Source organism: Sphaeramia orbicularis, chromosome 8 (genome assembly GCF_902148855.1).
Source record: "Sphaeramia orbicularis chromosome 8, fSphaOr1.1, whole genome shotgun sequence".
In the NCBI taxonomy this organism is placed as follows: Eukaryota; Metazoa; Chordata; class Actinopteri; order Kurtiformes; family Apogonidae; genus Sphaeramia; species Sphaeramia orbicularis.
This window is the reverse complement of record NC_043964.1, coordinates 19,132,179-19,159,624: the sequence shown is the minus strand read 5'-3', so window position 1 is coordinate 19,159,624 and position 27,446 is coordinate 19,132,179. Positions and strand designations below refer to the sequence as shown.

Here is a 27,446-nt window from a genome sequence, read left to right as displayed (position 1 = left end):
ATGCTACATTTTCATGTTACAAATAACCAAGTTATATTGTAGCTGAATTTACCTGAAAAACAAATATTCTATTCTTTTACATTCCCCAATTTTTCTTACAAGATTATATACTACATATCACGTTTTATTTTTACAGGTTGCAATATGGAGTATGGTGTTGATCCATCCTGCTTATGTTACGTCAATACATACATTAAGAATGTCACACGTCACTTTTTAAATCAACAGTTTTCTAATAATAAGCATTTTTATAAAGAAATAACAATTCTATATTGTTATTTACTCTTTAGTATGATGATAAACTATACAATAAATAATTCTGATCCTAGTTTTTGCACAGGGATCATTTGTGGAAACGGTGACATGGCTGCCGAGCATCAGTATGATGGGATCTGTAACAACCATGTCACATCCGTCCATTGCCACATTTTGTGTTTTTGTGTCAGCTGTTATTGTTTTAGATCCACAATACTAACATTTATGAATAAGAGGAGAATTAGCAATAGTAAGTCTATAAGTTTATTACTAATAAAGAACTGGTACTGACCAGATCATCATGGGTAATGTCACGTCCGTCCACCAGCAAAAGTTTTCACATACACGTGCTATTCAAAATCCAATATTTCTGAAAATATAGCTTCCACTGTCAAATAATATCAGTAGTCTGTGCACAAATGTATTAGCATTATTTCAACAGTTCTATGCATTTCTTACAACTTATTTTTTTGACAAAAATGGCCACTCATTTGATCCCCTAAGTAAATTTTAGCCGATATTCTTGTTTTTTTGTTTTTGCTCAGTTTACTCAGTTCTTGTTTCAGTTATTGTTATTATAATTATCACCATGGTTGTTATTGTTGATATTTCCTTGTGAGAGTCTGTGCCACCTTCTTTCTCTTTTTGTTCCCCCCCTTCTCTCTTTCCCCTTTCCTCTCCTTTCCCCTGTTCTTTCTTGTCAGGTCCAGCATCACAATGTGGTTCAACAAAATCCAAAATAAAGACAGTGGAATATCAAGGGGAACCTCATATACAGCCAGACCACCATTCTGCTGTTATGATGCTAGACAAGACACAAAAAAAAAAAAAAAAAAAAAAAGAACAATCAGTCAGTTCACTACAGTTACGTTGTTTAATTTTAAAACACTGCATTCAAGCTCAACCACATTTTTACATGTACACATTTTAGATTGCAAAAATGTATAAAATAAAAAAAAACTGATTACACCTACAGTGATTTTTTTTCCAAGAAAAAAAAAGTTCAATGAAAAAAATGAACTATTTACCATATTCACATTAATGAAGCAACATACTGTGCCTGCTACAGACTCTAAAAACAAAAAAAAAGATAAAAAAAAAAAAAAAAAATCTACAAGCAAATCAAATATAAAAATGAAAATGTTTAAAAACGTAATGTTAAAAATGAAAAATCAGACTTGTCAATTCCAACAACTTTTTCTTAATTTGTAAATGTTTATAACCTGTACAGCATAATAAACGACAAATAGAGTATGACTACTACCCAAAAACAGAGACTGCATCAGTGTAATCATATTTTTACAGAGCGTCGATTGGATTGGAAAAAAAAAAAAAAAAGTCTGGCTCATTTTCTCATTTGATCGCGTCAGCAACCACGAGCTATCAACTGTACAAACAAGCCTTGAAAGACATTGAAGATATTAAGAGTAAAATGGTTTGTGCTTAAGTTGTTGGCACAGTCTCTACGTCACCTCTTGAACTGATCACAACGTACGTCTAAGAGAAGCTGAAGAAGCAGCACAAATGTCTCACCCCACATTAGAAGGATCGTCATGCTTCGAGAGGTAATCAGCCTGACGGATAACCTCCAGATTACACACACAGAGAGAGAGAAAAGTGGCAAAACACATTACAGTCCCTTCACAGCATCCAATCACGCTATTTTTTAATAATTTTTTTTTGTTGTTGTTATAAATGCTAAAACACATTTTCGAGACACTGCATTGCCGATGCATACGGTTTCCTCACTGAAATCCTGATATGCATATTTTCACAATAACTTGCATTAAAGACAGGAACTCTAAACTACTGGATTTGTTAGAAAAGAATCAAGATCTGTGTGTTTGTGTGTGTGTGTGTAGGATTCCCAGTTTCGATAAGAGGAGACGAGGCTTTTGATCTCAACTGGGACATGAAGCGAATAACAAGCAGTAAATCATTATGGTCATGAATGTTGCAGGAAAAAAAAAAAAAAAAAATATATATCACATGCTCCCCTGCTTCACCGTCGGCCTCAAAAGAGCTGTGAATGTTCCTGCTTCCAGTAGTATATATATATAAAAAAAAATCTGTCACTGAGTTTCTTCTTTCCCCAACACAGTCATCAAACAGCTGCATTTCCTGCGTGCAGATCATCATTGTCCTCATCCAGTCCTCTGAGCATGTGCAAGAATGGAGTTCACAGCTTCGCAATCTCTTACAGTCACTGCTGAGGAATAGTGGCTCATCAATGTATTCAAGAAAACAAAACAAAACAAAAAAAATGCCACAGGAAATAACACGAGTCCAAGATGTAAAATGTTTCATTCCACACCTGCAGAAGAACTGGTCCCAGACTTTAGATTTAAGACAATAACAAGCCCGTGTTAAACGTATTGCGCATGTATGATTCACATAAAACCGAGCAAATCTTATTGGTGACTTTTGTATTCGAAGCTCCTGAGGAACTGAGATGTTTCATTGTGAAATAATTCATCTATATTACGTGGAACTGTTGGATCCTTTTACTGTGCGTCCTCTGAGAAACAACGTCTACACAACACTGGATTTCTCCCACATTTGAGCGTAAGGCATTTGTCACTCTCCGACAACGGGAGGGTGTTTTTACAGTACTTTACAAAACAATTCCAACACAACTAAGCAGTAGTAATCAGCGTTAATGTACGAGCACTTCCACAGTCCCCGACACTTGCAATGCCTCGTTAGATGTGTAGAGAAATAATCAGTCCGGGGTTCTTTATATTATTAGACGCGACTTCATTCCCAGCACCGGCGATGAGGATTTCACCCTGAAGCATCGGCTAGAGACTGTCGAAGTGAGAGCGCCTGATTCTTGAGGTCGTCCGAGCGGTAAAATTTAGCGGCGGTGTGAGATCTTCTATGAAACATGACTGGAGAAAGTGATTTAATCTGAGATGTCAGTGCAGAAAATGGGAGGAGTCCAGTGTTGCCTAGTGAGCTGGAGGGCTGTTGGCGTCTGGACGGCTGTTGGCCAGGTACTTCGCCCTCATGCTGGAGGTGTACTGTGCAAAGAGAAGAAACAATACGCATAATGACACATAAAATAATACTCGCTATGTCAACGGTGGGTAAAAAGTATCTTAAAGAGGCAAAAATAACAGAATCGATGTAGGATTTTCTTTGTTATGATGCGACTGAAACGAAAAGATGTAAAGATAAACTTGAAATGTTGACGTTTTAATGGTTCAATCTGCCACCCCGTGATGGTAAATGTACACGATATACAGACTGAACACACTTTACAAAGCACGGATTGGAGAAAATCCTTCATAGATTACCTTTCAAACTAGTTACTTCAGAGTTGAGGAATCTAAAAGGGATCTTAAATAAGTCGGATACAAAAACAGAAACGAAACAGCCACAGGGGACAAGGACGTCAGAGTAGAAGAAACTACAAATACATCGACTTTACAGGAAGTTCTGTCACTTTTCTTTGCAAACCTTGGGCGGGTCGGGAAGATTCATACACATTTAAGATGCACCCATGCATTTTTTGCAATACAGGCGAACGATGTGGAGACACTTTAATGTTTTTTCTTTGTTGTAATAAGCCTTTAGAGTCACTGGAGCAGTCTGTTGAAGATGTGAATGTCTGTAGTGGATTCATGAAACTACTTACCTGTGGGTTTTGTCTCAGACACATCATATTATTATTAATGGAAAAAAATTAAAATTGGTTGTGAAAAAAGTAGACATAAAAAGAAAAAATGGCTTCACAAAAATGACTGAAACTGTACTCTGCATTTACAAAACGAACTGAAAGTAAAAATATCTTCTGTTTTCATAGTATTTTGGGTCTGAGACATATCTAATAGGCGTCTTCATCCGACCTACTGTCAGAAAAAATTATTAGACCATCAAAAGTCATCAAAAGCAATGGTTATGCAATCAAGTACTAACTCCTGTGTGTATCATGTTGCTAAAACAGACAGAAAAGAAAACATGGAAAGCCTAAAAGCACTGTTTTTGTCTGTACAATGCCATAGATATTGATGTAAAAACTGAAGTGATTTTGGTTATTATCAAGAAAACCATGGAAAATGGCTAGATATCAGCTCTTAAATTCAACTCTTATGAGCTATTTTTGTTGTTACCATTATATTTGCCCAAACAAATGTACCTTTAGTTGTACCAGGCATTAAAAAGAACAAGAAATTTAAGAAAACAAGGGTGGTCTAATAATTTTTTCAGTGACTGTGAGTGTTACATTATTTTTATACTTTGTCTCTTTTTAATTTCAGTATTGACAAATTCCCCATATTGTGACATTTCCAAAGCATAAAGACTATAATAAGCTACAAAACATGCTTTGGAAATAAATTCAGTCGAGAATAAAAACGTAGAAGTGAAAAATCAAATCAAAATTAAATTAAACTTTCTAAAAATACAAGTGTCTTCCAATCTTGCTCCAGACCTCGGTGTTTATTTGAAAAACGAGAAGCAGGAAATTATCAGAAAATAGACTGAGACCGATGAGATTCAGTTGCATGAAAGATGATAGATGTTCCTCTGCTGGTGTGTGTTTTCACTCTTTCAGCCTTGATGAGTTCGCCCCACACCCCAAGAACCATATTTGCATGGTTATCGAACCCGTCTTCCTAACTTATCAGTGACCGGTCAGTCACAGGTGGACCTCAGGGCTTAGACCTCTGCCCTCATATGTTCTCCTTCACATGAGAAGGGGTGGGGAAACATGCAGCCCGGGGCTACAGGAGACAAAGACCAGGTGGGACACTCAGCAGGACTCGGGACAGTAGGGGATGCAGGGGGAGGAAGGGGGGATCCTGCAGTCCTGGAATAAAGGGTGCTGGGTTTGGGAGGTGGTACGGGTAACTGGGGGGGAACAGGCCAGCAGGTGGAAGGGGTGGGCATGTTGTGTACCTGTTAGCATAGCAGATGAGGTTACCAAAACGATCTTGAACTCTCCGAGGGCTTTAACTGCCAGCAGTGACCGCTGTTACTGTCCGCGGCAGTCAAATACAACTGTAATGGGTTCGCAGAAAAAAAGGCAACAAGTGTAGAGAGAAGTATGAAGTATAGAGAAAGAGAAAGAGAGAAACAACACAAAGCAGCGTCTAGTGCGGGCAGACGTACAGACAGCATGAGGGGCGGGGTCTCTGGTGGAAGTTAAAGCCGAGGGCGACAGGAAGGAATGATGACGTGGGATACAGAACATAGTCCAACATAGTTTCTACATCTACAAACTGTGTCAGCCTGTAGCAACAGAACATTGTAATGTACAATACATATTAAATCAGGTGACAGTTGAACACTTAAAGGAAATATGCATTTGTTTTGGCAATCTTTTCCATAAAAAGTGGCTGGAGAGTCAATGCGCTGCTGAAACGATATCTGGCAACAAGGGTACATTCTGTGTAATCGTAAATACTGTTGAAAACATGTAATATATCTCAATACTCCAAAGCTATGCCTAGAGTTTCTGCTCATAAAACATTGGTTTGACTATTTTTTAATGTACAATGCCAAAACAGGCTGTGTTCACAAACCGTCCAGAGCCTAAAATTAACTTAAAGAAAAATATTCAATCTTAAGGTTTAAATTATGACCATGATTATGTTTTATGGATGATTTTGGCACCAATACAGATTATAGATACACCAGTGTAATCCTACATTACTACAACCTGCTATTAATCATGAACACTGTTGCATCAGAATTTTGGAAAAACGCAAAAATAATTAGGGTTTGGGCAGGATTCCAACCATAGTTTGCCTCTCTGCCTGTCACTATGGCCTCAGAGTTTTGTGTTTTATAGCCAGTCTCTTGGAAAAGGCTGCCAAATGACCAGGAGGTTTTCCGACAGGCCTGTAGTTTTTAGTTTTTCGAGGAAATGCTACACTTACCGAGGGGGGAGGAGACTCTCGTCCTATCAGGGGAGTGTTTTCACAGCGCGAGTTCTGGAAGTTTGCGTTCTGAGCCCTGCAGAATTAACACATGATGAGACACAGCATACAACGGAGACACTGTAAACTAAAACACACTGCTGCACAGATATGAAATTATACACTCGACACATGAACTCTGTCAACTCAGCTTTCAGCTAACAAGTAGGCGCAGAAACTGGGGTTCCCATCCCCCTGTTTTTCTTCTGTTAAGCTGCTAAGGCTTTGGGTTTCACTGGCATCACAGCTGGAGAGCAACAGCTGCATGTGTTGGCCATCGCATGACTTTATATAAGCGAGCTAAGTTACCCTCTGGGGACATTAAACTGGCTCCTTAGAACATGAGGTATCTAATATCAGCCTCACTTTGCAGACTGCCGGCTATGCAGTGAAAACAAATAATCTACCACTTTGTGTCCGTGCCCCACTTTATATATACCTTTTAAATGAGTTTTGACTTACATGTACTCTGTGACAGGTGCGTTGCTGACGGTGTGTGCAGCAGCAGGAATGCTGGTCTCGCTGCCGTAGCTGCTGCCACAGCTGTACAAGCTAGGCATGTGGACCCGGTACAGGTTATCATTATTTTGCCTCCCCCCGTGGCTCAGAGACTCATCCTCGCTGTCCTCGTCGCTCCTGCAAACACAACATGACCCAGAGGGTAAAAACCACCACCAGAGGGAGCCCTCTACTATACTAACAAACCACACAAGTGCCACATGGTCACGTTTTCTATTTATTCTCACATTTTGATTCAATTTCATCACTGCCCGAGGGAGTGAAAACAAAATGAATTCTCCACAGGATGAAGCGAAGAAGATGCCGTTTTTTCCTGCTGTTAATAAAACTGAACCAGGACTGTAAAAATATCTCCATATAATTGGTTCAGTGTCTAGAAGAAAATGAAAACCCCTAATCTTGTGACAGGAGAACAAATGCATTTTTCACTGTCAAACAGCTACTTCTGAGCAAGAACTGTGTTTCCATTTGATTATTAAGAGACAAAGCATCAGATAATGCACAGAATAAGGGCTGTCAAAACACAGTGACAGGGACATGATGGAGGCTGTCTCCCTCTAGTGCTCACAGTCTTCACATCTAATCTAACAGATCATTGAATAGATTTGCTACATATCACGGGGCTGTCTTTTCAATAAATTAAAATCTGTGAAACATGAATTAATTTATTTACTCCAATCTGAATTTAAGTGAATCACTCTACATTAACTTCATTACAGTACAATGAATAAAAAAATAACTATAAATGTTGGAATCAATCTGCTGTTACAGGTAAATATTTCAGTCAGGATAAAAGTAACGGTGAGTGCATGATTAGGAAGGTAAAACAGAACCAGCTTAGCACGGAACACTGAGAAAAACAGACCGGCAGCATGTAAGCCCCTGCTTCATGAAAGGAAGCTCCAACTGAGATCAAACTGATGAACATGCCCCCTCCAATGGTTGGAAGGGATCAGTTAATTATATGCTGCAGCTGAGCTGATGGTTGTGCCTGGGAAACTACTTCCCTTGAAGACATCCGGCAAACCTTATCAGCCGCTGATAGGACAAAGAAATTAGAATAATTTCAACCCTCTACTGCAGAAAATGACACCAGCTCAGGCAGCGCTTATGATAGATTTAGGCCATCTTGGCACAATTAGGGGGGATAACGGGAAGCAATCTATTTGAGGAAGCAGCTGGAGCCTTCTGGACACATCCCAGTGGTAAACACAACCAGTCTTTGAACCGCAAACAAACACAAGTCTTACTCAAAAATAATCATGTTTCCTTATCTGTGTAGATTTATCCTGGCTTACTTTGTCTGCTTCAGTCCCAAGTCATGTAAAAACAAGGGCTGAAGTTGATAATGCTACAAGAGGTGCAGAAAATTGAGTTATTATCCTGTTAATTGTCCCTCATTATATACAGACTTTCACACAAAATGTTAGCTTTAAGATTTTCCTTAGTGGTTGCAGACCTCCTGGCGTCTGTATTACGAAGCAAGTTCAACATCCCCTATATCTTTTTGTTAAAGTTTGCTAAAGCTTAACAACTGCAACCATATTAAGTGGTGCCACAATAATGTTTCTAAACTCACCGTGTCAACCCCAGGTTTCCATCTCATCATGAGCATGTTCACATAAAATGGGGCAGAAACGCTGTTTAGAGTTGGACATTCCTCACCAAAAGAACAAACTATAAGCCTAAACAAATGTGAGGAATTAAAAATATAATACGGACTAAAAGCATCACAGCTGCTGCGACCAAAGCCAGGAAGAGAAGATGACAACAGACTGTGTGAATATGGTAGTACTGTTCTCAATATCACATCATGAGGACAAAAAAAGGATCTAATTATATGTACAGTTGTTTGTTTAATTAAATTAAACTGGGCTGCTCAGATACAGTGGTTATGGTGTCTAAAACAGGCAGAGATTTGTTCTTTCAGCTGTCTGAGAAGAGCTAAATAAGACAAACACATGCTCAGTGTCACATCTTATTAGGTCAAATACAAAAATATAGGGCTTTGTTGTTTCTTCCATCTGCACATTATTGTCCAGTGGATCCTCTTGGACAGGGCTCAGTAACCTCTGAAATCTACACAGCCATGTTTGACCCAAAACCGAAAAATAAATTGACATGACGTTTTGCTCAGTGGTACCATATTCATGATTATTTAGTATTTTAACTTTGCATTTCCATTAAACTAATACAGTGTCTGGCACATTTATGAAATGATAGGCTACTATTACAACAAATAAAACGGCTGAGATTTTTGGTTAAGACGGTGCCATGCTCTAATACGCCAGATGATATACAACTTTGTGTATGTGACATGAAATGCTGTGAAACTTTACAGTTGGACAATGAAAGAATGACTTTAGGCCAACAACAATGATAGCGGAATGCTAAAAAATAAGAATTATTTATTTTTTGTATTCTTTATTATTCATGTAATAAGCAAAAGAAAAAATGAGAGTATCAGAAATTGAACTAAATGAGTTAAAACGTTGGAAAAATGATCTCACCTAAATATATCCAAACACTAGGACAAATAATCTGAGATGATGTAAAATAAGCATCAGTAAATGAAAGACACAGAAGATCAAAATGTAATAATGTGCAACCTGTCAAAATGAAAACATGGTTTATCACAGTAAAATAGAAAAAAGCAAACAAAAAGTACATAATGCATCTAAAAACAAACAAAAAAAATGTCTTAATTTGTTCACATATTCATTATGTTTTAGTGACAAAACCTCAACTTGTCGGTTTCGAACCCACTGATTGGTCAGAACTTCATTACACGTTCTGATCCACTACCCTAAATGCAGCCTGCAGGTTAAGCTTCCATGAATACTTGCCCCAGTAAAAACAAAACCACGCTGGTGACATCAGAGGCCCTGGGTTGAACCTGATGTTACCTTATTAACCCCTTAATCCTACTTTGTCATACAGGCTGTAGGTGACGGGGGTTGGATGGATTATAACAGATCTTACCTTTTGTTTCTCCAGGTGTGAGGAACGCTGCAAATAATCGAACTGAACATGAGAGCAGTGACGAAGGAGAATAGAACAAGGTAGATTAGGCCTTCCAGTCCATCGTAACACAGCCCCGTCATGGCCTGGACGTAATCCTGGAACAAGAACAGGTCCCACTTTTCTTAATGACAAGTATGACAAAAACTCTTCACGCATTTACAGTATTTTATAAATATGAATGAGGAAAGGGACAAACAGAAAGTGCAGTAATAAAAGGCTACATCTGTGGTTTTTACATTTTGGCACTGGTTTTAAGTGCATATTCAAAATGCATCTGTTTTTTCTTTCCATTTTTGAGTCAACCCAATGAGCTCACAGTTGGCTTCCTGCAAGAAATGCTGTGTTTTTATACCTTGGGTTTGATATGCAGCACTGTGCCCCACATTATCACAACTGAGAATCTCACACCAATCTACATTCACTGCACTGCTCAAACACATTTCCTATTCAGCTGAAGATACTGTAATTTTCATGAAATAATAAGCTTTGGCATGTTAACAGGGTGGATATTTGAGAGGGAACGCAGAGAGGAAAGCAGTGAGGAAAAGCCTACACGTGCACATGTTCAGCAGGCATTTGAAAACCACAGAGGGACAGTTCTTTAAAGCACCGTGAGAGCCAGGCTTGTCACTCAGCCTGGTTTGTAAACCATACACAGCCAACATGAATTGGACAAGCGTCCGGGAAAGCAAATGTTATTAACGGTGACAGGTTCAGTGAGCTGCACAAGCATAAAAGAGGGGTTACAATAAAACTGCACTCCAAAACTATCACAACAAATTAAATCTGAGCTGTTTTCCAAGAGACGTGACGCTTGAAGAGTAGAGTTAGTGTGTATCTGTAAGTCTGCGTGTCCCTGCTCACCATGTGCAGGCTCCGACAGTCCACCAGGGCCGTGAGCTGATGGAGACTGATCTGTGTGGTGTTCAGAACTTCCTGGATCGTCTCCAAACTTCCCTGGAAATGAATAAGGGGGGGGGGGGGGGGGGGGGGGGGGGGGGATGGAGGCTTGATGTGAAATTCAACTCTGGCACCTTTGTACGCTTAAACACCATGTCCAAGCAACAAAGACGCTGAAATGCAAAATGAAGACTGCACAAAGAAAGTGACTAATTCTCCAATTCGTTCTATGGATATTTTTCTGGGAAGTGTCTTTCACCACTACACAACAGTATACAGAAATTCCAGCTGAAAGTGCTGATTTCTATATATGATACATCCTAATGGGCTGTCTCTTCTTCCGCCTCTCATTACAGTTCTCATGAAAAGAAAAAAAAAAAAAACACATCTGATTGCCTGATATAAATGTTTCTACAACCTCAGCACATTTCTCTGTGTGGGTATGTGAAGTGAAATATGCCTCTCTCTATTCCCAATGTCAGCTCTCATTTGTGCCTCTGTCAACACAGTGTAAGGACCAGCGCTGGACAATAACACAGTATTGTATTGGGAAGGGCCAGTGAAAGCCTAATGTAGCTAAATGGACATAATGCACGTCCCAGGTGGGCCGTCAGCAGATCTTTATGCGGACAGGTGCACTACACTTCGCTGCAGGTCAGTCTTTTGGTCCCATTCAGGGGGATACTCAGTCATCACAAACGCTACAATAGTACAGGACAGCTTGTGGCCTGGGGGAACACCGTACGGGAACGGTATTCCTAGTAAAAAGTGAACTGACGGGGCTGAAAAACATACCTTAGCTTCTTCAGGCTCTCCAGTGGCAGAGCGCAGCAGTTCAGACACATCATCCTGCATCTCCACTAATGCTTTGTGACTCCCAGAGAGCTTCTGAAATAAAAAGTATAAATACAGTCACAGTGCATGTTAACAGTACTTCCATCTTGCAGCCACTACTAATCCCCTTTAGATACTCTCTCTTGTTGCAGTCAAGTGGAGGTTTTGTTGAAGCATTCTGACAATTTATAGATGCAAGATAAAAAAGACTTGCATAGTATATAAGTTAATATTTCATAGTTGTTCTAACAATAGATGCTTGCGGCACTCAACAGCTTTGATTTATTCATGCAAGGAAAACAAAATATAAGTGGTCCATTAAAGCTTACTATAGATTCACAGTAAAAGTCCTGCTTTGGCAAAGAAAAACCTCTGGCTTCTAACATACATTCTAGATGCAAAACTGTTATCAGGACAGACACACAGGAAAAAAGCTGCGCTGCCATCAGTTTCCCCTGCTGGCAGAATGGGAAGTATTGTACTTCAGCATGGAAAAAAACTCCACTTTGAGGCAAAGGGAGTGACTCATTGTGCCCACTTGAATTCTTACACATCACAAGGACATACATCATCTAGACAATATGTCTGTCTGCTGTAATGTGAGCAGCACTGACATTGAACCACTTTCAGTTTTGTAGTGAATCAGACAAAATTTGTTCATCTCAAGGTGAAAATCATTTGAAAAAGTTGAATCAAAAACATGCACAAGCAAGTCTCGGAATAAATGAACAAACCTGTTGGAAGGGGTTGGTTTGCTCTGGGCTGCAGCTAAGGTAATACTGGAGGATACCTGTGAACAAAAGGACAGAACAGTCAAGACTAACTGGGCAATTTGGCTGAAATTTTTATGTCAATCGTTAATCAAGGTTTTGCTTTCTGAAAATCATGAAAAGTACCTAAATTGCAAAATTAAGATTACTCCTCTGGAGTGTTTTCCTGCTCAGGAAATACTCAAAATCCAACCTGTTTGCTTCTTATTAGCTGTAGCAGTGTTTAAATAAACAAGGAGTATTTTTGAGCTACATTTCAATTAATGAAATCAGAATATCATGAACATCGGAGAAATAAATAAATAAATAAAATTGCCCATATCACCTGTTTTTTTTTAATCAATGTCATGATGGATATTGTACATAAAAGCTGATTTTAGACTTGAGTGTGAAATAAGGTGTCATTTGTGATTTTAAACTATATTTTATGGTCAGAACAAGACAAACAAATGCCAAACAGCAGATCATTACAGAAATGCAGAGGTAGAGCATTACCTCAGAGCATTTGGTTAATATCAATAAGAAATATTATTTAATAACAAACTTGTGGGAGGGATAAAACACAAAATGAAAGAATGGAAGTGATCTCTGTCACATTGCATTGTCATGTTGTTGCCTATGAAATTGCTTCCAATATAGAAAGTCAATAAAAAAAAATAAAAACAATAAATCATAGGAACACACTGATTTATCTAACAAATCAAACTTAAAAAGAAAGATAAAAGGACATTAGAGTCACAGTTGTTTTAAATAAGGTTTTATTTGCCAGTCATGATAACAAGAAATATGAAGCCTGATTTGTTTATGGTCATTGTGTCCTGGGCTGGTGGGGTAGTTGACATTGTTCTAGCCTGAAATATATATGCTATAACATTTCAAAACACTGCATGTGAGATCCTAATATGACATGATTTGACATCTTTCAAAGCCTAAAAAGGGCATCTCAGTGGAGTATTTTCAGCCCAAATAAAGCACAGTGCATCGGTGTAGAGTAAGACACCAAATCTGCCCTTACATTCCAGTGAATTCCATTACAACAACTCACAACTGCTCATTCTAATAAATATACCAAGAACACAGAGTATGCTTCTTTTTTTTTCCTGGTATTTACGCTGTGTTTGCTTGACCCGAGTCGCAGCTTCAACTGCTGTTGTTTTGTTCTAGGAAAGCAGCAAAACTAAATAGCAATGTCTAGTCGTTTTATTGTATTTTCTTGCCTTTGCTCCCTGCTGCCCTGTTAGAGCGTGACTACCTCCGTTACAGTGCACCCGCCGAGTTAATCCTGAACCAAGAGGAAAATATTCCAAATAAAGTAGGAACATAACAGCATAAACCAATGTGTTTTCCCTCAACACTGCAACAATTGAGCAAAAACACAAGAAATACATCCACAGGGCTTAAAGGCTTAAGGATAACCTCTGTTACTACACAGAGCCTCCTGCAAACACGCCAAGAGCGGCTGGTTACATCATGTCTTCAGTTATTGTTTAATACAACATGACCAAACTTGAGCTCTGTTCTGAGGATACAACGAACTGAAGCTGATTGGAATTCAGGTGTTGGATTTCCACAAGCCATTACAACCCACTCCACTTACTTCCTCTAAGTTTACCTCTGTCAACAGTGAGTAAGAGCCGATGACAAAGCCTTTTATACGTGAGTGTGAGACTCTAAAGCTGGAGCAATGTCCACTAATACAGGCTGTGGGAACTACATCACTGGCATAACAGATGGTACAAATGACGTCCACACACTGTGCTGTGTCAGGAGCTTCATTCCCACACAGCTGAGCAAGCTCATGAGGAGAGGATTTCCGGTACAAAGAAGTACATATCAAATAAGTCCCTGACGGCCCGACTCTCTCACATACACACCCACACATATGAATATCAGGAGCACCAGACTTCCTCAGTGTCATGATACAACCACCGATTCCCACTCAAAGGAATAAATTTAGTTTTTGTGTCACTTTGTATTAGCTGCAGTTACATAAAAAGATAGAATCTGACTTCCAAGTTCCAGTCTGTTCAATAAAATACCACAGTTACACATTTTCAGGACAGTTTTTCTATTCTATTATTAATGGTCCTTGTAGCAAAGAATAAAAGTGTAACAATGAAATATGTTTTTAACAGTTGGACTGACTTTTACAAAACAGGGGTATTGTTCTACTTCACAATTAGACTGATTATCGCTGAACCACAGCTTAGACCTACACTCGTATGAGAATCTATTAGAGTTTTGGCAGAACATCCTCTCACCAGGATTTCAGCAAAAATGAACAACTGCTGGTAACCAGATGTTGACTAAACACATTCTAAGCGTAAACATGTTGAAAAAATGTACACAATATTCAGACTAACAGTTCATCTCAGAAGCCACTCTCATAGAGAAATGGAAAATTACAGTGGTCAGTGAAATGCACTTCTGTCAAATATAACAAACTCTAAGCCTGGAATAAAATATTTTACAAATGAAACCCTCACAATGACAGAAAGTCTCTATCTACGGAATAAAAAATGTGCAAATAAATATTCAGGATCAGATTGGATTATAGTCTAATATGATTGTGTAATGATATGCAAAGACAATAATGAAAAATTACAACATGAATAGCTGAAATGATGCATATTCAAGAAAAAGATAATAAAGCTCCAGAGAAGGAAGGTGATATATCCGTTTGTCGTGCATCCAGGGCTTTGTCTGGTGCAATGTCAGACAGACATGCACCGTCAAGGGAACTCAGAGGGAAAATATATCTGGAGGTTCTTAATTATCTGCTTCTGTATCCCAGCAGAACCACAGTAGTGATATATAAGCCTACATGTACAAATAAATATACTTTTTTTAAACTGTGGCTTGTTTTGGGGGGAGGAAAATGCAGTGGAAAACCCCACATTGCATAAATCAGCTCCAGGGCATAATGCAGCTTCAAAGCTGCAGCATAATACAGTTCATGCATAGAATGAACTGTGCTCGTGATTCAGATGAACCATAAATTCCTACATTTGAGCAGATGCGCTGATTTCTGCTCTTAACTGACCAGATTTTGTTTTGAATATTTAGTAATGCATACATTTTTAACAAAAAGGGCTGAAAAGACAAACTGTAAAGCTTCCCAATTTTATGACGTAACTAAAAAGGAATGTGGCAGACACAGTATATTTTGTCTCTGATCATTTCCTCCACTGCTCTTATCTCCCTCGTGCATTCTGCTTCAACACATGCACGTGTACGAGAGGATATTTGTTCATCTGTCACAAACATCCCATCATGGACTGACTGGGCAATTACCAAAACGGGACATGTTAGAGAGCCTTTTGTGGAGCTTGAAAAGGCAGGCCATTGCTCTCTTGACCCTACTGCACATGTGGTAGTCATTTTTAGTGACTTTTTATGAGCTGTGGACAAGACAAGGCCCCACTCATCAGAACAATGCGTCACTGCTGTGCAATAAGAAGAGGATGGAGACTAGACATGAAAACTGACTCATATTTACCATTTAAAAGTGTCTGAGTGCATACAAAAGCAACTCCACACAGATCTGTCTCAGTGCCAAAGAAAAAATTCTTTTTGTAATGTATGTGATTCATACCTTGATTCATGACTCCATACTTGTCTGCTACTCTGGTGACGTATGCATCAGGAGCAAAACAGAAGTCACTGGATGTCTAGAAACACAAACAATAAGGTCATGACAATCAAGAAGACAGCATGTTCACTGAATGCCAAGGGCAACTAATGGTTAATACACCATCATGTTGGATGGAACATGTGAGCAACTGATAACAGCTTTGAAAACACTTTTTACAACGTGACAGGCTGATGCTGTCTGAGCTGAGAGCGATGACAAAAACTAAATCAAGCACATTTAGGTGTGAACAGTCTGATTCATCTGCAGGGGAGGAAATCCTCCACATTAATTTGCATAAAGCTTTGCATTCATCAACATTTTTTCCAGAAAATGGCTTTAAATGGTGGCTTTGACTTAAGTAAGACAAAATAATGCCACAGACAATTTATGATTAGTTGATACGGCTACATTTTAGAAAAAGGATTATTTCCATCTATAATACAACCACATGAACTGCATTGATTTTCTGTGAGCAAAACCTTAAGTACTATAAATCATATGCTACATGTTTGGGGTATTTTGTAATCACTTTCTGGGAAACAAAGTGACCAGAAAAGTCAAAACCTTTGCTGCTGACCTCTCAGCTGTGTAAATACATGTAAAATGTTCTGCCAAGGCCAAATTCTGCAGACAAGGAGTGAGCGCAAGAAACATTTTTATCCAATTACAAGTAATTAACTGTGCAGCTCTACCTAGAAAACAGGATCATGCTCTGATGGAGACACTTACTGCAGAGAGAGCCAACTCTATCCCCAGGGACACCCAGCTGATTACAAGAGCGACAACACCAAAAAGGCAAACCCTGGGGAGAGAATGAGGACATGACAAGTTCAAGTACCTTTAACTTCCAGTGTTACAGCAATAACTACATCGCAGCACAGCTTAGCAGGAAGATATATTTAACTAATTAAGTAGGTCTTTTAGTCAGGCCACAGTGTACCAATGGTCTGTTAAAAGTAAACTATTACTCTCACCTCCAAACACTTAGAAATTGTGCATGTTTAACTTGAACAAAAGGGAAAAAGCAGAGGGCAGAGTTTCTGCAAATAGAGCTTTGGAGGTTGATACAATCATTTACATGCATTATTAAAGTTAAATGCTGCTGAATAATGATGTACTGGAAACCTTATGGGAAAGGTTTAGTGAAATAGAAAAGCAAGAACACTTCAGACTAATGTTTAAACTACAGTAGAGAAAAACCATGATACAATACTGTTGTTTAAAATAATGTAAACACAAGACAGACCGGCCATTTATATAAGTACCTTTGTACCTTCATCTGTCAAGGAAAAAATTTTAAGTAACTGGCACAATGACTCAGAGTTCAAAGATATATTTAATGATTATCTATAGGAGACTGGATTTTTTCTATAAGTCCATATAATAATATGACAATTGCCTGTCATAGCCAATCTTTAATTTGAAACATAATAAAGAAAGCAGAACCCAAACCCAATTATTACAGAACTATATGTGTCATCATACATTACCAACAAATCAATGAGGGTTTTATGTTGGGATTCTTTTATTAAATGTAACATGACAGTGCAGATAATTTATAGAGCATGAATTAATCTTGACTAATTTCTAATGACAAGGTGACTGATGAAACAGGGGCTTCATGTGCCATAATTGCCACTCATCCTGTGACAACTGCTAAAATGATTTCCCATGGCAGAAACATTTTCCCTTAAGTGCTCTCATGCCAACGATCTCATGATGAGACTCACCCTATAAGCGTTCCCTTGGAGTTGCGAATGAGGCCAAACAGCACCAGAAGGCAGATGAGGATGTCGAACAGTAGCAGGACTATGTAACCCAGCCACCTGTGAAGACAAATGCCATTACCGACAAATGGCCAAGAGCAGCAGAGCGTACCATCTCTGAGTGAAATAAATGTCCCTCTTAAAGCATGATAGCTTCAATACTAATTATCTTGTTGTTTATACCAAGCAGAATATCAGACTATCACTTTATATTATTGTTGGATGACATACAACAAACAGCCATGCAACCAAACACAACTACATTTAAATTAAGCTTTGAAAACATGTTTTTTCCACTGATTTTTGTTTCTGCTAAGACCTATTTGCAAATCTATACAGATAAAAAAAATGCAAAGAATGAGAAAGTCCAAAAAATACTTGCAAAGTAAATTAAATATTTAAACATTAACACTTATTCCTTCTCCTAGGAGCACCCAGTTTTTGATGGGACACCACGTTGCACAACACTAACTGAGTATTTTATTTTGTAGTTTCATTCTTTTCATTTTAAACAGACTGACTTGTGCGTAAACTTTATCATTTTAAGTCATTCTATGGCCAAAATTTCAGACTCCTGCATTTTTCTTTTTTTTTTTTTTTTTTTTTTTAAAAACACAAGCAGAAAACCAGTTCATGAGAAAACATGGGGACTTGCTTACATATTCATAGTTTAAGGCATACAAGTACACCAATCCAACAAAGCCCAAAGGAAGTATGACAACACCTTCTGTATATTCAACTAACAAAGGAAACTCAAGCCAGATTTGATATTCTTGGCATGTAAGCTCCCTAATGATATGCTGAATAAGTAAGAATTGCTCCTTGTTGTCTGTGTCCGCCTCTGCTTCTTACTTTAGATTCACTCATAAATTAGATTTCAGAAACCTACCCAACAGTGCAGCCTTCTCTAACACTGTCTCAACAGGGAAAAGCAGACTTCCTTTCATTATCTAAACTCAGAGATGAGCCACATGGCTGTAAATCACTGGTACAGTGCATCTGAACTCAAATATTATACTGAGACAAGAGCATGAATCACAGTCTGTTGTCTGAAATGTATATATGCTGCTGCTGCTGTTGTCACTACCATTCCTATCAGCATCATCAATTTCAGAAGAGCATCCACAAATTTTGTATCACTGTTGTTGTTGTGCATGGATTCCACTCTGTCTCACCTGTACCAATCATACAGCTCAATCTTGACAGCCAGCTCCTCCAGGGAGATTGTGGTATTGTCCCAGAAGGGAATCTCCACCATCTGTCTGACCAGCTCGTCCAGCTGGCCCTGCACTTTTTGGATGATGGACAGGTAGTCCGCATGCTGCGCGTACCAGCCCTCAAGCTGTTGCAGATTGGCTTCTACCGTCTGGTTCAGTGCGTATCTACGGTCATATACCTGGACCCAACAAAGGGACAAACAAGGTCATAGAGGAAAAAGGGAATTCACCACAATGCTGGAGTAGTAGTGGAATCAGGTGCACTCAGAGCAGATGGTTGATGAATTATTAAATGTGAATTTTCTCTTTGACCTACCAGCTTCTGCACACCAGTGATTGTGCGATTCGCATGGCGCAGAGAATACGTCAGCCGATTCACTCCATCACAAGTCTCGCTGTTCCCATAGAAACCGACAGCAATGCCAGCGCTGAGGGGAGACAAAAGGAAGGGAGGGGAGACAGGGTGGTGAGGAGGAGGGATTAGCTAAAAAAGACACAGAGAGGAGATAGAGAAGAGAGAGAGCGAGGGGGATAGCGAGGCAGAGAGAGGCGTGTGAACTCCACATTAACCCTGTCGGTTCAGACGCCCGTCAACAGGCTCCTTTCAGCTCCAGCAGAAAGACCCCATACAGAACCATGGAAACACAGAGGAATGGACCAGCTATGCCACAAACCCCTCACTAGGGCCGACAAAGGCTGCACTGAGGCAGGAGATCAGTTTTCTGCACAGACAAGCCTCAGGTTGCAGAAAAACAATTCTGACTACTGCACAGGGAAAACTTTATATAGGAAGATTGAGTAGAATGTCTTTTTTACATTGAAAAACACTCACGAGTTTAAAGGGTACAACTGAGGAGTCTTTGTCAAAAACAAAACTCGCTTTCTGCAGGATGAGAGGCTATCTCAGAGAGGAGGGACGTTTTGCAAGATATCTCATCCACTGTTGCAGCTGTTGGTCTTTTTGCCAACCCCCCATCCTATTCCAGAGTGGATTTTGTCTTGTGGGACACTGATAAACAAACCACTTCAACCTAAGTCAGACTGAGTCAATGCTCAGCCAGCAGCGCTCAGAGAATCAATGGGTCTTCCCTTCTTCCAGGAGGGCGGCTAATCCCTTCCTCTCATGCCGTAGTGTGAAAATGAGGAACAAGAGCATTTTACAGGTGTACGTTTAACCTGTGAAAACCTTCTACTGCTCTTTCAAAATGAACGAAATGTACTAAACGGCACAGAAAAAACACAACATAAAAACTATGAAACCCTTTGTATTCATAACAATTGTCTAGTGTTTTGTGGATTCATGCCAAACATGGATTTCTAGTCAAAGAACAAATGCAAAGCAAAACAAAAGCTAATCTGATCACAACTCAGATTCCTCCATATTACGAAACGTGCTAGTGTGGATGTTAAAACACACAAATGCGGTGATTGTAATGCAGTTCCTGTACACTTCAGGTCCCAGAGCGCTTCTATTCAAAGCTCTTCTGTTAGTCTGAATCAACCGTGATGGCTCTCCAGTGGCCAATCAACAGAAAGAGGAAAAACAGGAAACAAATGCAGTGTTCAAGGATAGAAACCATGTCCAGATGGTACAGCTCTCAGTGTGAAGATGATATCTATAGCAAATATAACAAAAGTGGGAAAAGGAGCCAATGTATGAATATTACTTTTTAACACTGTTCTTTATGTGCATACATATTCATATACTGTAAGTGTTATCTAAATTTTTTTGTCTGTTATAATCAAAACAAGACAAGAGTGCAGTATTTTATGACTTCAAACTTTGTAATGACATTTATGGCTGTGATACAGGATGTTGCAGATGACATCCATCAAGATCGTTGTCTCTCTGTGGATGCATACAGGTGGTAAAACTCAAACACAAAATTACAGTTGAAAATACAAGATGCAACAATAGGTCATACAGCTATTTGAAAAGACTTTATGAGAAAAAAAGAAGCTTAATCTTGTATTTAATGAGGAGATTATGCATGTGGTCCCAAAGACATGGACTCAGTGCTCCCTAATGGGATCCTGTGTTCAGACTCACCTGCACACAAGTGTGGCGATGATGACACACCAGGCTGTGCAGCAACAGTCGGCGTTGGGCTGATCCTCAGTTTTGTTCCGCCGGCAGCAGAGCCAAATGGAATAGAAGAGCAGGAAGAGGAGGTCCAGGGCCAGACAGGCAAGTGCCACACCCCCAAGTAACAAGATGGACTGGTGGACAAAAGATGGTTATGGAAACTTAATAGCTGATACCACTTTGATGTCCATTACAATAGGAATAATAGATAATCACATAGTCCCACAGAGAGACACTGCACATTATAGAAGAGTACTCAGCTCCTGAGATGTTGCTTTCTTATCTATGTGATATTACAACACTACTATGTTGACCTTTTCTTGTGCTTTTTTTGACTTGAGTATATCAGTAATTGCAATAAATATAGCTAATAAACTTTGCAACAAAGGACACTCTGCCTTTAGCTTTGCCCTAAATACAAGTCAATAACCTTGGAAAAAGCCCTGAATTCAGGACAAAACATCTCTAAATTAAGAAGTTGTATCTTTCGCTCTCTTTTGAAAACCAAAGATAAGGCGGCTTTCAAATTGATGAGGCAGACAACAGCCCACTCATTTTCAGCACAATACAAATAGAGCCAATTGTGGACTTCATCTACTAAATACTAGTGGGAGAAAACGACAGCAAACGCCTTCTTCAAATGCCGACTGAAGAAAAAAAGGAGAACATTTGCTCAAAATCTCTTCCTTTTACTTTGCTGAATGCTACAAATGTCATCCATAGTGGGACAACGCTTTACTGTAACAGTCAAACGTCTCCGCCAACAGCAGCACTTCCTATGTAGGTCAAAGAGAGGGTGCGCTCACTGTATACTCCAGAGGATTCACTGTTGGGGCAGATTTCTACTTCTCTTTTGTAAAAACCAAGGGTTGACTGGTTGTTTGTTCAGTTTAGTCAACAATACATTACAGTGACTTTCACATCCTAATACAGTGGTTGTCAGTTTTCTGTGTAAGGGAGTGAATTCAGCATTAGAACAACTGCAGTCTCCACACCACAACACTTGGTGAAACTATTCGTTTTCCCTTCAACCTTTTTTAGAGCTGACAGTGATGCAAACAAATGACAAGTAGGTTAGTCAGACCCAAAAGCCACAGAATGTCTTGGCTTATGCATGGTACTATGCACTTTTCAGCCATACAGAGTTCACCGAGTGCAACAGCAAACCAAAAGTAAGACACCATTATCCTGCTGGATGCAAGTTTTTAATCCACTATACAGTAAAAGTGACAAACTCAAAAGCACCAGTAATTGCATCATTATGATGTAGCTGCATAACAATGCCACTGACAGCTCAGCCATCTGGAAAAGTCAAGATTTCCCCTCAAGCCACTGTGAGAGCACTGCACTGACAATAATTAACAGCCTGTCATCACAGTAGGTTAGTAGTTGTTTTTTATTGCAGTGGCCTGTGTTCACCATTTATGTTTTGCTCGTGCTGATTTAAAAGGTAAAGGGGACTAATATTTTAACAGTTATGCTGTTCATTTGGTCCCTTGAGCAGTTACAACCATTAACCAGACAATGAACAGTAATGTGTACACGAGGTCATATGGTAGAAAATAAAAGAACTGTCAGTTGGTACAATTATGATCCTTTGTAGCAAATGGATAAGATTATTAACCTCCTATCCCTGCTCTAAACCATGGACCATCTGTGGAAATACCTGACCCAGACCCAAGCTGGTCGAAAGCATAACAGGGATATGCGTAGTTATAGACATGAGATTACTTTCGCTTTAGAAGTTATATGCGTCCACAACCTTTGGCACGCACACACTCTGCTGACAGTTAAGAACATGTCGCTTCGCACGAAAAATGACTCACTTCTAGATTTTCTGAACCCTACTTCCAAAGAAAACACTTCTGCTATCTGACGCACTTGAAACATTGGTTTATCTTCTTTATTTCCTCTGTTGTTGCCCATGAGTTTATTAAACTTGCATGGCACAGATTAATTCCATAGTCTCTCAGAGCCTTTTAAAAACCACAATACCACAGAAGATTTGGTAATGAAGCATTTTCATAAGAGCGTAAACACATCGATTCATAAACTGGTTAGTCAACTGATATCACTTTAGTATTAAATTATGTTGGTACATTCCAGTCTTAAATCACACTTGTTGGCAAAAGACAGAAGAGCAAAAAAGCAGAGTAAGTAGCATAATTAGTGTTATATATACCTGCTTAAACTATCACTGTAATGGGGAATCAAAGCACCACATGACCTCATTTTGGATGATTTTCATTAATATTTACACTGTGAACAAATGCCATGCTGCTCTCCACTCCCCTCCCCCACTCGAAGCTGTTCATCAGGCTATACAGTTTCCTTCTGGACCCTTACTCTGAGTTTACCCTCATTAATCCGACTATGAGTGGCTTTAAAAAGGCAGTTCTGAGCCAAAGTGTGCATATCGTAACAGTGCAATCATGGTTTATAGCTACAAAAATATAAGTAGAATGCAAGATTTAAGAAATGTGTCAGTTAAGGTCAACTAAGGTGGCTTGGATGACATTCTACAATGCCAGCTGGCAGGAGTCTGGGGAAGGTCGAGACCTGGATAACAGCTACACACAGATGGCAACATGGATCAAAAGGTGAAATGGGTGCAAGAAGGTCATCCGTAACTGAAAACAGCCAATCATTCTGTTCTCTTATATTTGAGGGTGGAAGTTTAGAGAAAGCACAGGAGCATATCATCATGTCATTTTCTTATCTGGGTCCTTATACCAACAAAAACATTAATTGGAAACATTTATGTTGGCAACTCTATGTGATTTTATGTGATTTAGTGATTTATTCCAAACATGCAATGAAATTTAACATATATGCACTAGCAAAACATACATAATAATACAAATATCAAAAATCATAACAATCTTAGAAGAAAAGCACAATAGTTCCATTTACATGCCCGAAAAGGGGTGGGAAGAAGTGCAACTTATTTAATCCCACCCCCTTTCCCTACAATATTATTAATAATATATGCCTCTCTTCCTTTTACATTACTCTTCTATATTTATATATCTATTGACACACACAAATACACATACACACACACACACTCATTCAGCCATATACACATGTATATTGCTTATACATATACACAACATACAAATACACATATAATCTTTTACCAATGCCTTTCATAGTTGTGCTGGCGAATAAATAAACAAATAATAACCAACTCAAGGAAGGAAATACATACATAAACAACAGTGAACATATGGTGACAATTAATTAACCCTCATCCCTATATCTTGTGAAAAACATGTTCTTATAAGTGTTTTTGAATTTTCTTATGTTTGAACATTCCTTGCGCCCCTCCCTCAATCTATTCCATACTTTAACACCACACACAGATCTGCTAAAACTTTTCCTAGTAGTGCGCACCCTCTGAATTCTGAAATTAAAATCTACCCCTTTAATTATAACTCCCTTCCCTTTCAGTGAATAATTTCTGTATGTTTCCTGGTAGTAGATTATTTTTGCCTTTGAATATGATTTGTGTTGTTTGTAGTTCTATGATGTCTTTGAGTTTTAGTAACTTTGACTGTAAAAATAATGCATTTGTGTGATCTGTGTAACCTGCCTTGTGAAAGATCCTTACTGCTTTCTCTCAAGCACATGTGTTGATAAAAGAAAACCTACCTGCTGATATGTCCAGTCTTCAGGTTGGAAGTCACTGCTGGTTTGCTCGAACCTCAGGGTGAAATGTGGAAGTCTGTGGAGTAGGTCGACCCACCACGGTGGAGAGTAGCTAACCACTGCTGCCATGGCGTGGAAATGTCAACGGGATCCACTCAGCAAACAAGCAAACAAGGAAGGATGCTCGAGACTAAACAGGCAGGAGAGCCCACTTCATACAGTCTGTCTATTTCCGGGGTGGAAAACAAACAGAACAAAAAGCAGTACATTTTAGATTAGGCACAAAGTTAGTTGCTTAGTTCACGTTACTCATCATTCAATCAAGTATCACCTAAATATTAAACCATTTATTCATTTGTGTTTGACTCAAAAGATGTAAATACTACCATCTGTGGGTTTGTTGACAGTTACAAGCACATCAACAGTTCCTCTAGTTAGCTTAAACTGGTACTCTGCTAACGTTAACTAGTGTAACCCGGCGAGCTGAAGGTTAGCAACAAGCAAGCTAGTTAGCGTGTTTAACCCGTTAATATGTGTTAACCTGTTAACTTCAGTCAGTTTTATGTGGCCAGGGTGGGACATGCTGCAGTGTTAGTATCAGTAAACTCCCAAAACAGTGCAAGTCCATTTACGCTTTGTTCACATTAGTTAGTTCTTATAAGCTAGTTTTACCTGTATATGTAGCAAGCTAGCGTTAACTAAGCTAACGTTAGCCGGTTGAGCTGCTGGTTAGTTCAATCCGCTGAGACTCGAAGGAGAATAAAAAGAAGTGTCTTTTGTTCCACTTGACATTCTGCTCTGCGGTTTGTTACATCCTGCTTTGTTTACTTGTTATTTCCTCATTTCGTCTCCCGTTGGCTTGACGTTACTCCACCGCAACAGCTTCAACAAGACGCATCCGACTGAAACATCCATCCGGTGGGAGCTGGTTGGAGTGCGGGGAGACTGGAGCCTACACGGCGACTATTGACGACATTCACCCAGCTGGCTGCCTCCCCGGCCCGGCCCGCACTCACCCACTTCACACACGGCAGAAACACACACCGAACAGCGCCACCGGGAGGCCTTCTAGAGGATCACCGGCACCGGATGGATGAGAGGTTCACTGACTGTGGGAAACGTCAGAACTGAACCGAATGTCGATGTTAATTAAAAGCGGGATGAGATTTGGCAAAAGCTAAAGTAGCCAATTAAAAGAGGGAAATAGGGAAGTTATTGGTTATCTCACACACACACACACACACACACACACACACACACACACACACACACACACACACACACACACACACACACACACATATAGGTCATTAAGTAGTGTAAATATACTGCATTTAAATTTTTACTTAGGTAAAAGTATCTATCTATCTATCTATCTATCTATCTATCTATCTATCTATCTATCTATCTATCTATCTATCTATCTATTAGTGTGAAAATATGCTTAATTTATCAGAAGTATAGTTGCAAAAGGCAAAGAATAATATAGGCCTATAGTTTGTTATACTGGATTTTAACCCTTTCATGTATAGTGGTCACCACAGTGGACAGCTGTTCAAAGATATTCTCTTGTATTTTCATGGATTTTGTTGTTGTAGTTGCGTATCAGCCAACACAGTGGGCACTTATGCAGCATCCCAAACACTGCAATTCATACCAATAATGTAACTTTGCTGTTCTTAATAAACCTGATCTGAGTGTAAAAAAAAAAGTTAATTGTTATTAGACTTTAATTAACTTTTTTTTTTTTTTTTTTTAACAAAAAGTTGTGTTTTTTTTGCATATTATGTCCTTGAAGTGAGTAATAACTAGTATTTGAGTATGTTAAAATGTGAGAAAACATCAGCTTAGCAGCATTAAAAATGTTTTTATTTCATGATTTTCACGCAGTATATCAGTAAATGTATGTTTCTTTGCTTCTAAAATTAAACGCATGATGTCCAGCTGAGTGGACAGTTTTGTAACGCCAAGAAAAATAGGTTCATACAAAAGAAAAAAAAAAAAAAAATGCATTGTTGTTTTTCATGCCTAAAGGAGAATAAAAATACTCAGGAAAAAAATCTTAAAGTGCTTATAAGTCATGCATGAAAGGGTTAATTCTTGACGCATACATGTGTTGCAGGTGATTATCGCACAGAAATTGATAGCTTAATCTCTAAAACAATAGACAACAACACAGTTTTAGTTCATGTTACTTATATTTAAGCAAATAGCTAGCACTAATAAATGTACTAGAATAAATACTGTACATGTACGTGTGTATGAGCTTATCTTTTTATATATTTAGGTTTTCTATTTTATTGTGTTCTATTCTAATTTTTATATATATATACATATATATATATACACACACACACACACATATATATACACACACACACACACACACACACACACACATATATATATATATATATATAAATACATACACACACACACACTACCAGTCAAAAGTTTGGACTCTGCTTTGCATTTAAATGGCATCAGATGGACCACAGATGGCCAACAAGCGCTCAGCATCACTGGGAACTCCTTGAAGACTTTTGAAAAACATTTCAGGTGACTACTTCATGAAGCTCATCGAGAGAATGCCAAGAATGTGCAAAGCAGTAATAAAAGCAAAATGTAGCTATTTTGAAGAATCTAAGATATAAAACATGCTTTGAGTTATGTCACACTTTTTTTAACTACATAATTCCATTGGTGTTCATTCATAATTTTGATGCCTTCAGTGAGAATCTACAATGTAAATAGTCATGAAAATAAAGACAAACCACGTGAGTCCAAACTTTTGATTGGTAGTGTGTGTGTGTGTATATATATATATATATATAATCCAACTTTATTTGTAAAGCACTTTAAATCA

At 38.8% G+C, this 27,446-nt stretch overlaps 1 protein-coding gene across 3 annotated transcripts; it reads right to left on the bottom strand.

The window, feature by feature from the left end:
* Positions 1-1,115: 1,115 nt before the first annotated feature.
* Positions 1,116-25,601, bottom strand: ttyh3a (tweety family member 3a). 3 transcript variants are annotated; one of them, XM_030141481.1, is made up of 16 exons: positions 25,253-25,601; positions 24,584-24,806; positions 20,894-21,063; positions 19,160-19,271; positions 18,802-19,022; positions 17,591-17,686; positions 16,590-16,662; positions 15,822-15,897; positions 12,191-12,246; positions 11,418-11,510; positions 10,587-10,679; positions 9,681-9,817; positions 6,642-6,815; positions 6,141-6,216; positions 5,158-5,259; positions 1,116-3,278 (listed from the first exon to the last, which is right to left on the bottom strand). In XM_030141481.1, exons 2-15 carry the CDS (start codon positions 24,707-24,709, stop codon positions 5,179-5,181), a joined length of 1,584 nt encoding a protein of 527 aa, XP_029997341.1. In that variant the 5' UTR covers positions 24,710-24,806; positions 25,253-25,601; the 3' UTR covers positions 1,116-3,278; positions 5,158-5,178. The 3 variants fall into 3 exon arrangements, with proteins under 3 accessions (XP_029997341.1, XP_029997342.1, XP_029997343.1); XM_030141482.1 differs by having other exon boundaries at positions 24,584-24,802; XM_030141483.1 differs by lacking the exon at positions 5,158-5,259 and having other exon boundaries at positions 25,253-25,600.
* Positions 25,602-27,446: the final 1,845 nt, after the last annotated feature.

What these genes read in the sequence shown, in the direction of transcription:
- ttyh3a (XM_030141481.1), bottom strand. Translation starts at nt 24,709, where the DNA reads ATGGCAGCAGTGGTTAGCTACTCTCCACCGTGGTGGGTCGACCTACTC. An exon ending in TAGAGTTGGCTCTCTCTGCA is followed by an intron (nt 15,898 to 16,589) that starts GTAAGTGTCTCC and finishes TTGTGTTTCTAG; the next exon opens with ACATCCAGTGACTTCTGTTT. An exon ending in GAGAGCCTGAAGAAGCTAAG is followed by an intron (nt 10,680 to 11,417) that starts GTATGTTTTTCA and finishes ATTCATTTCCAG; the next exon opens with GGAAGTTTGGAGACGATCCA.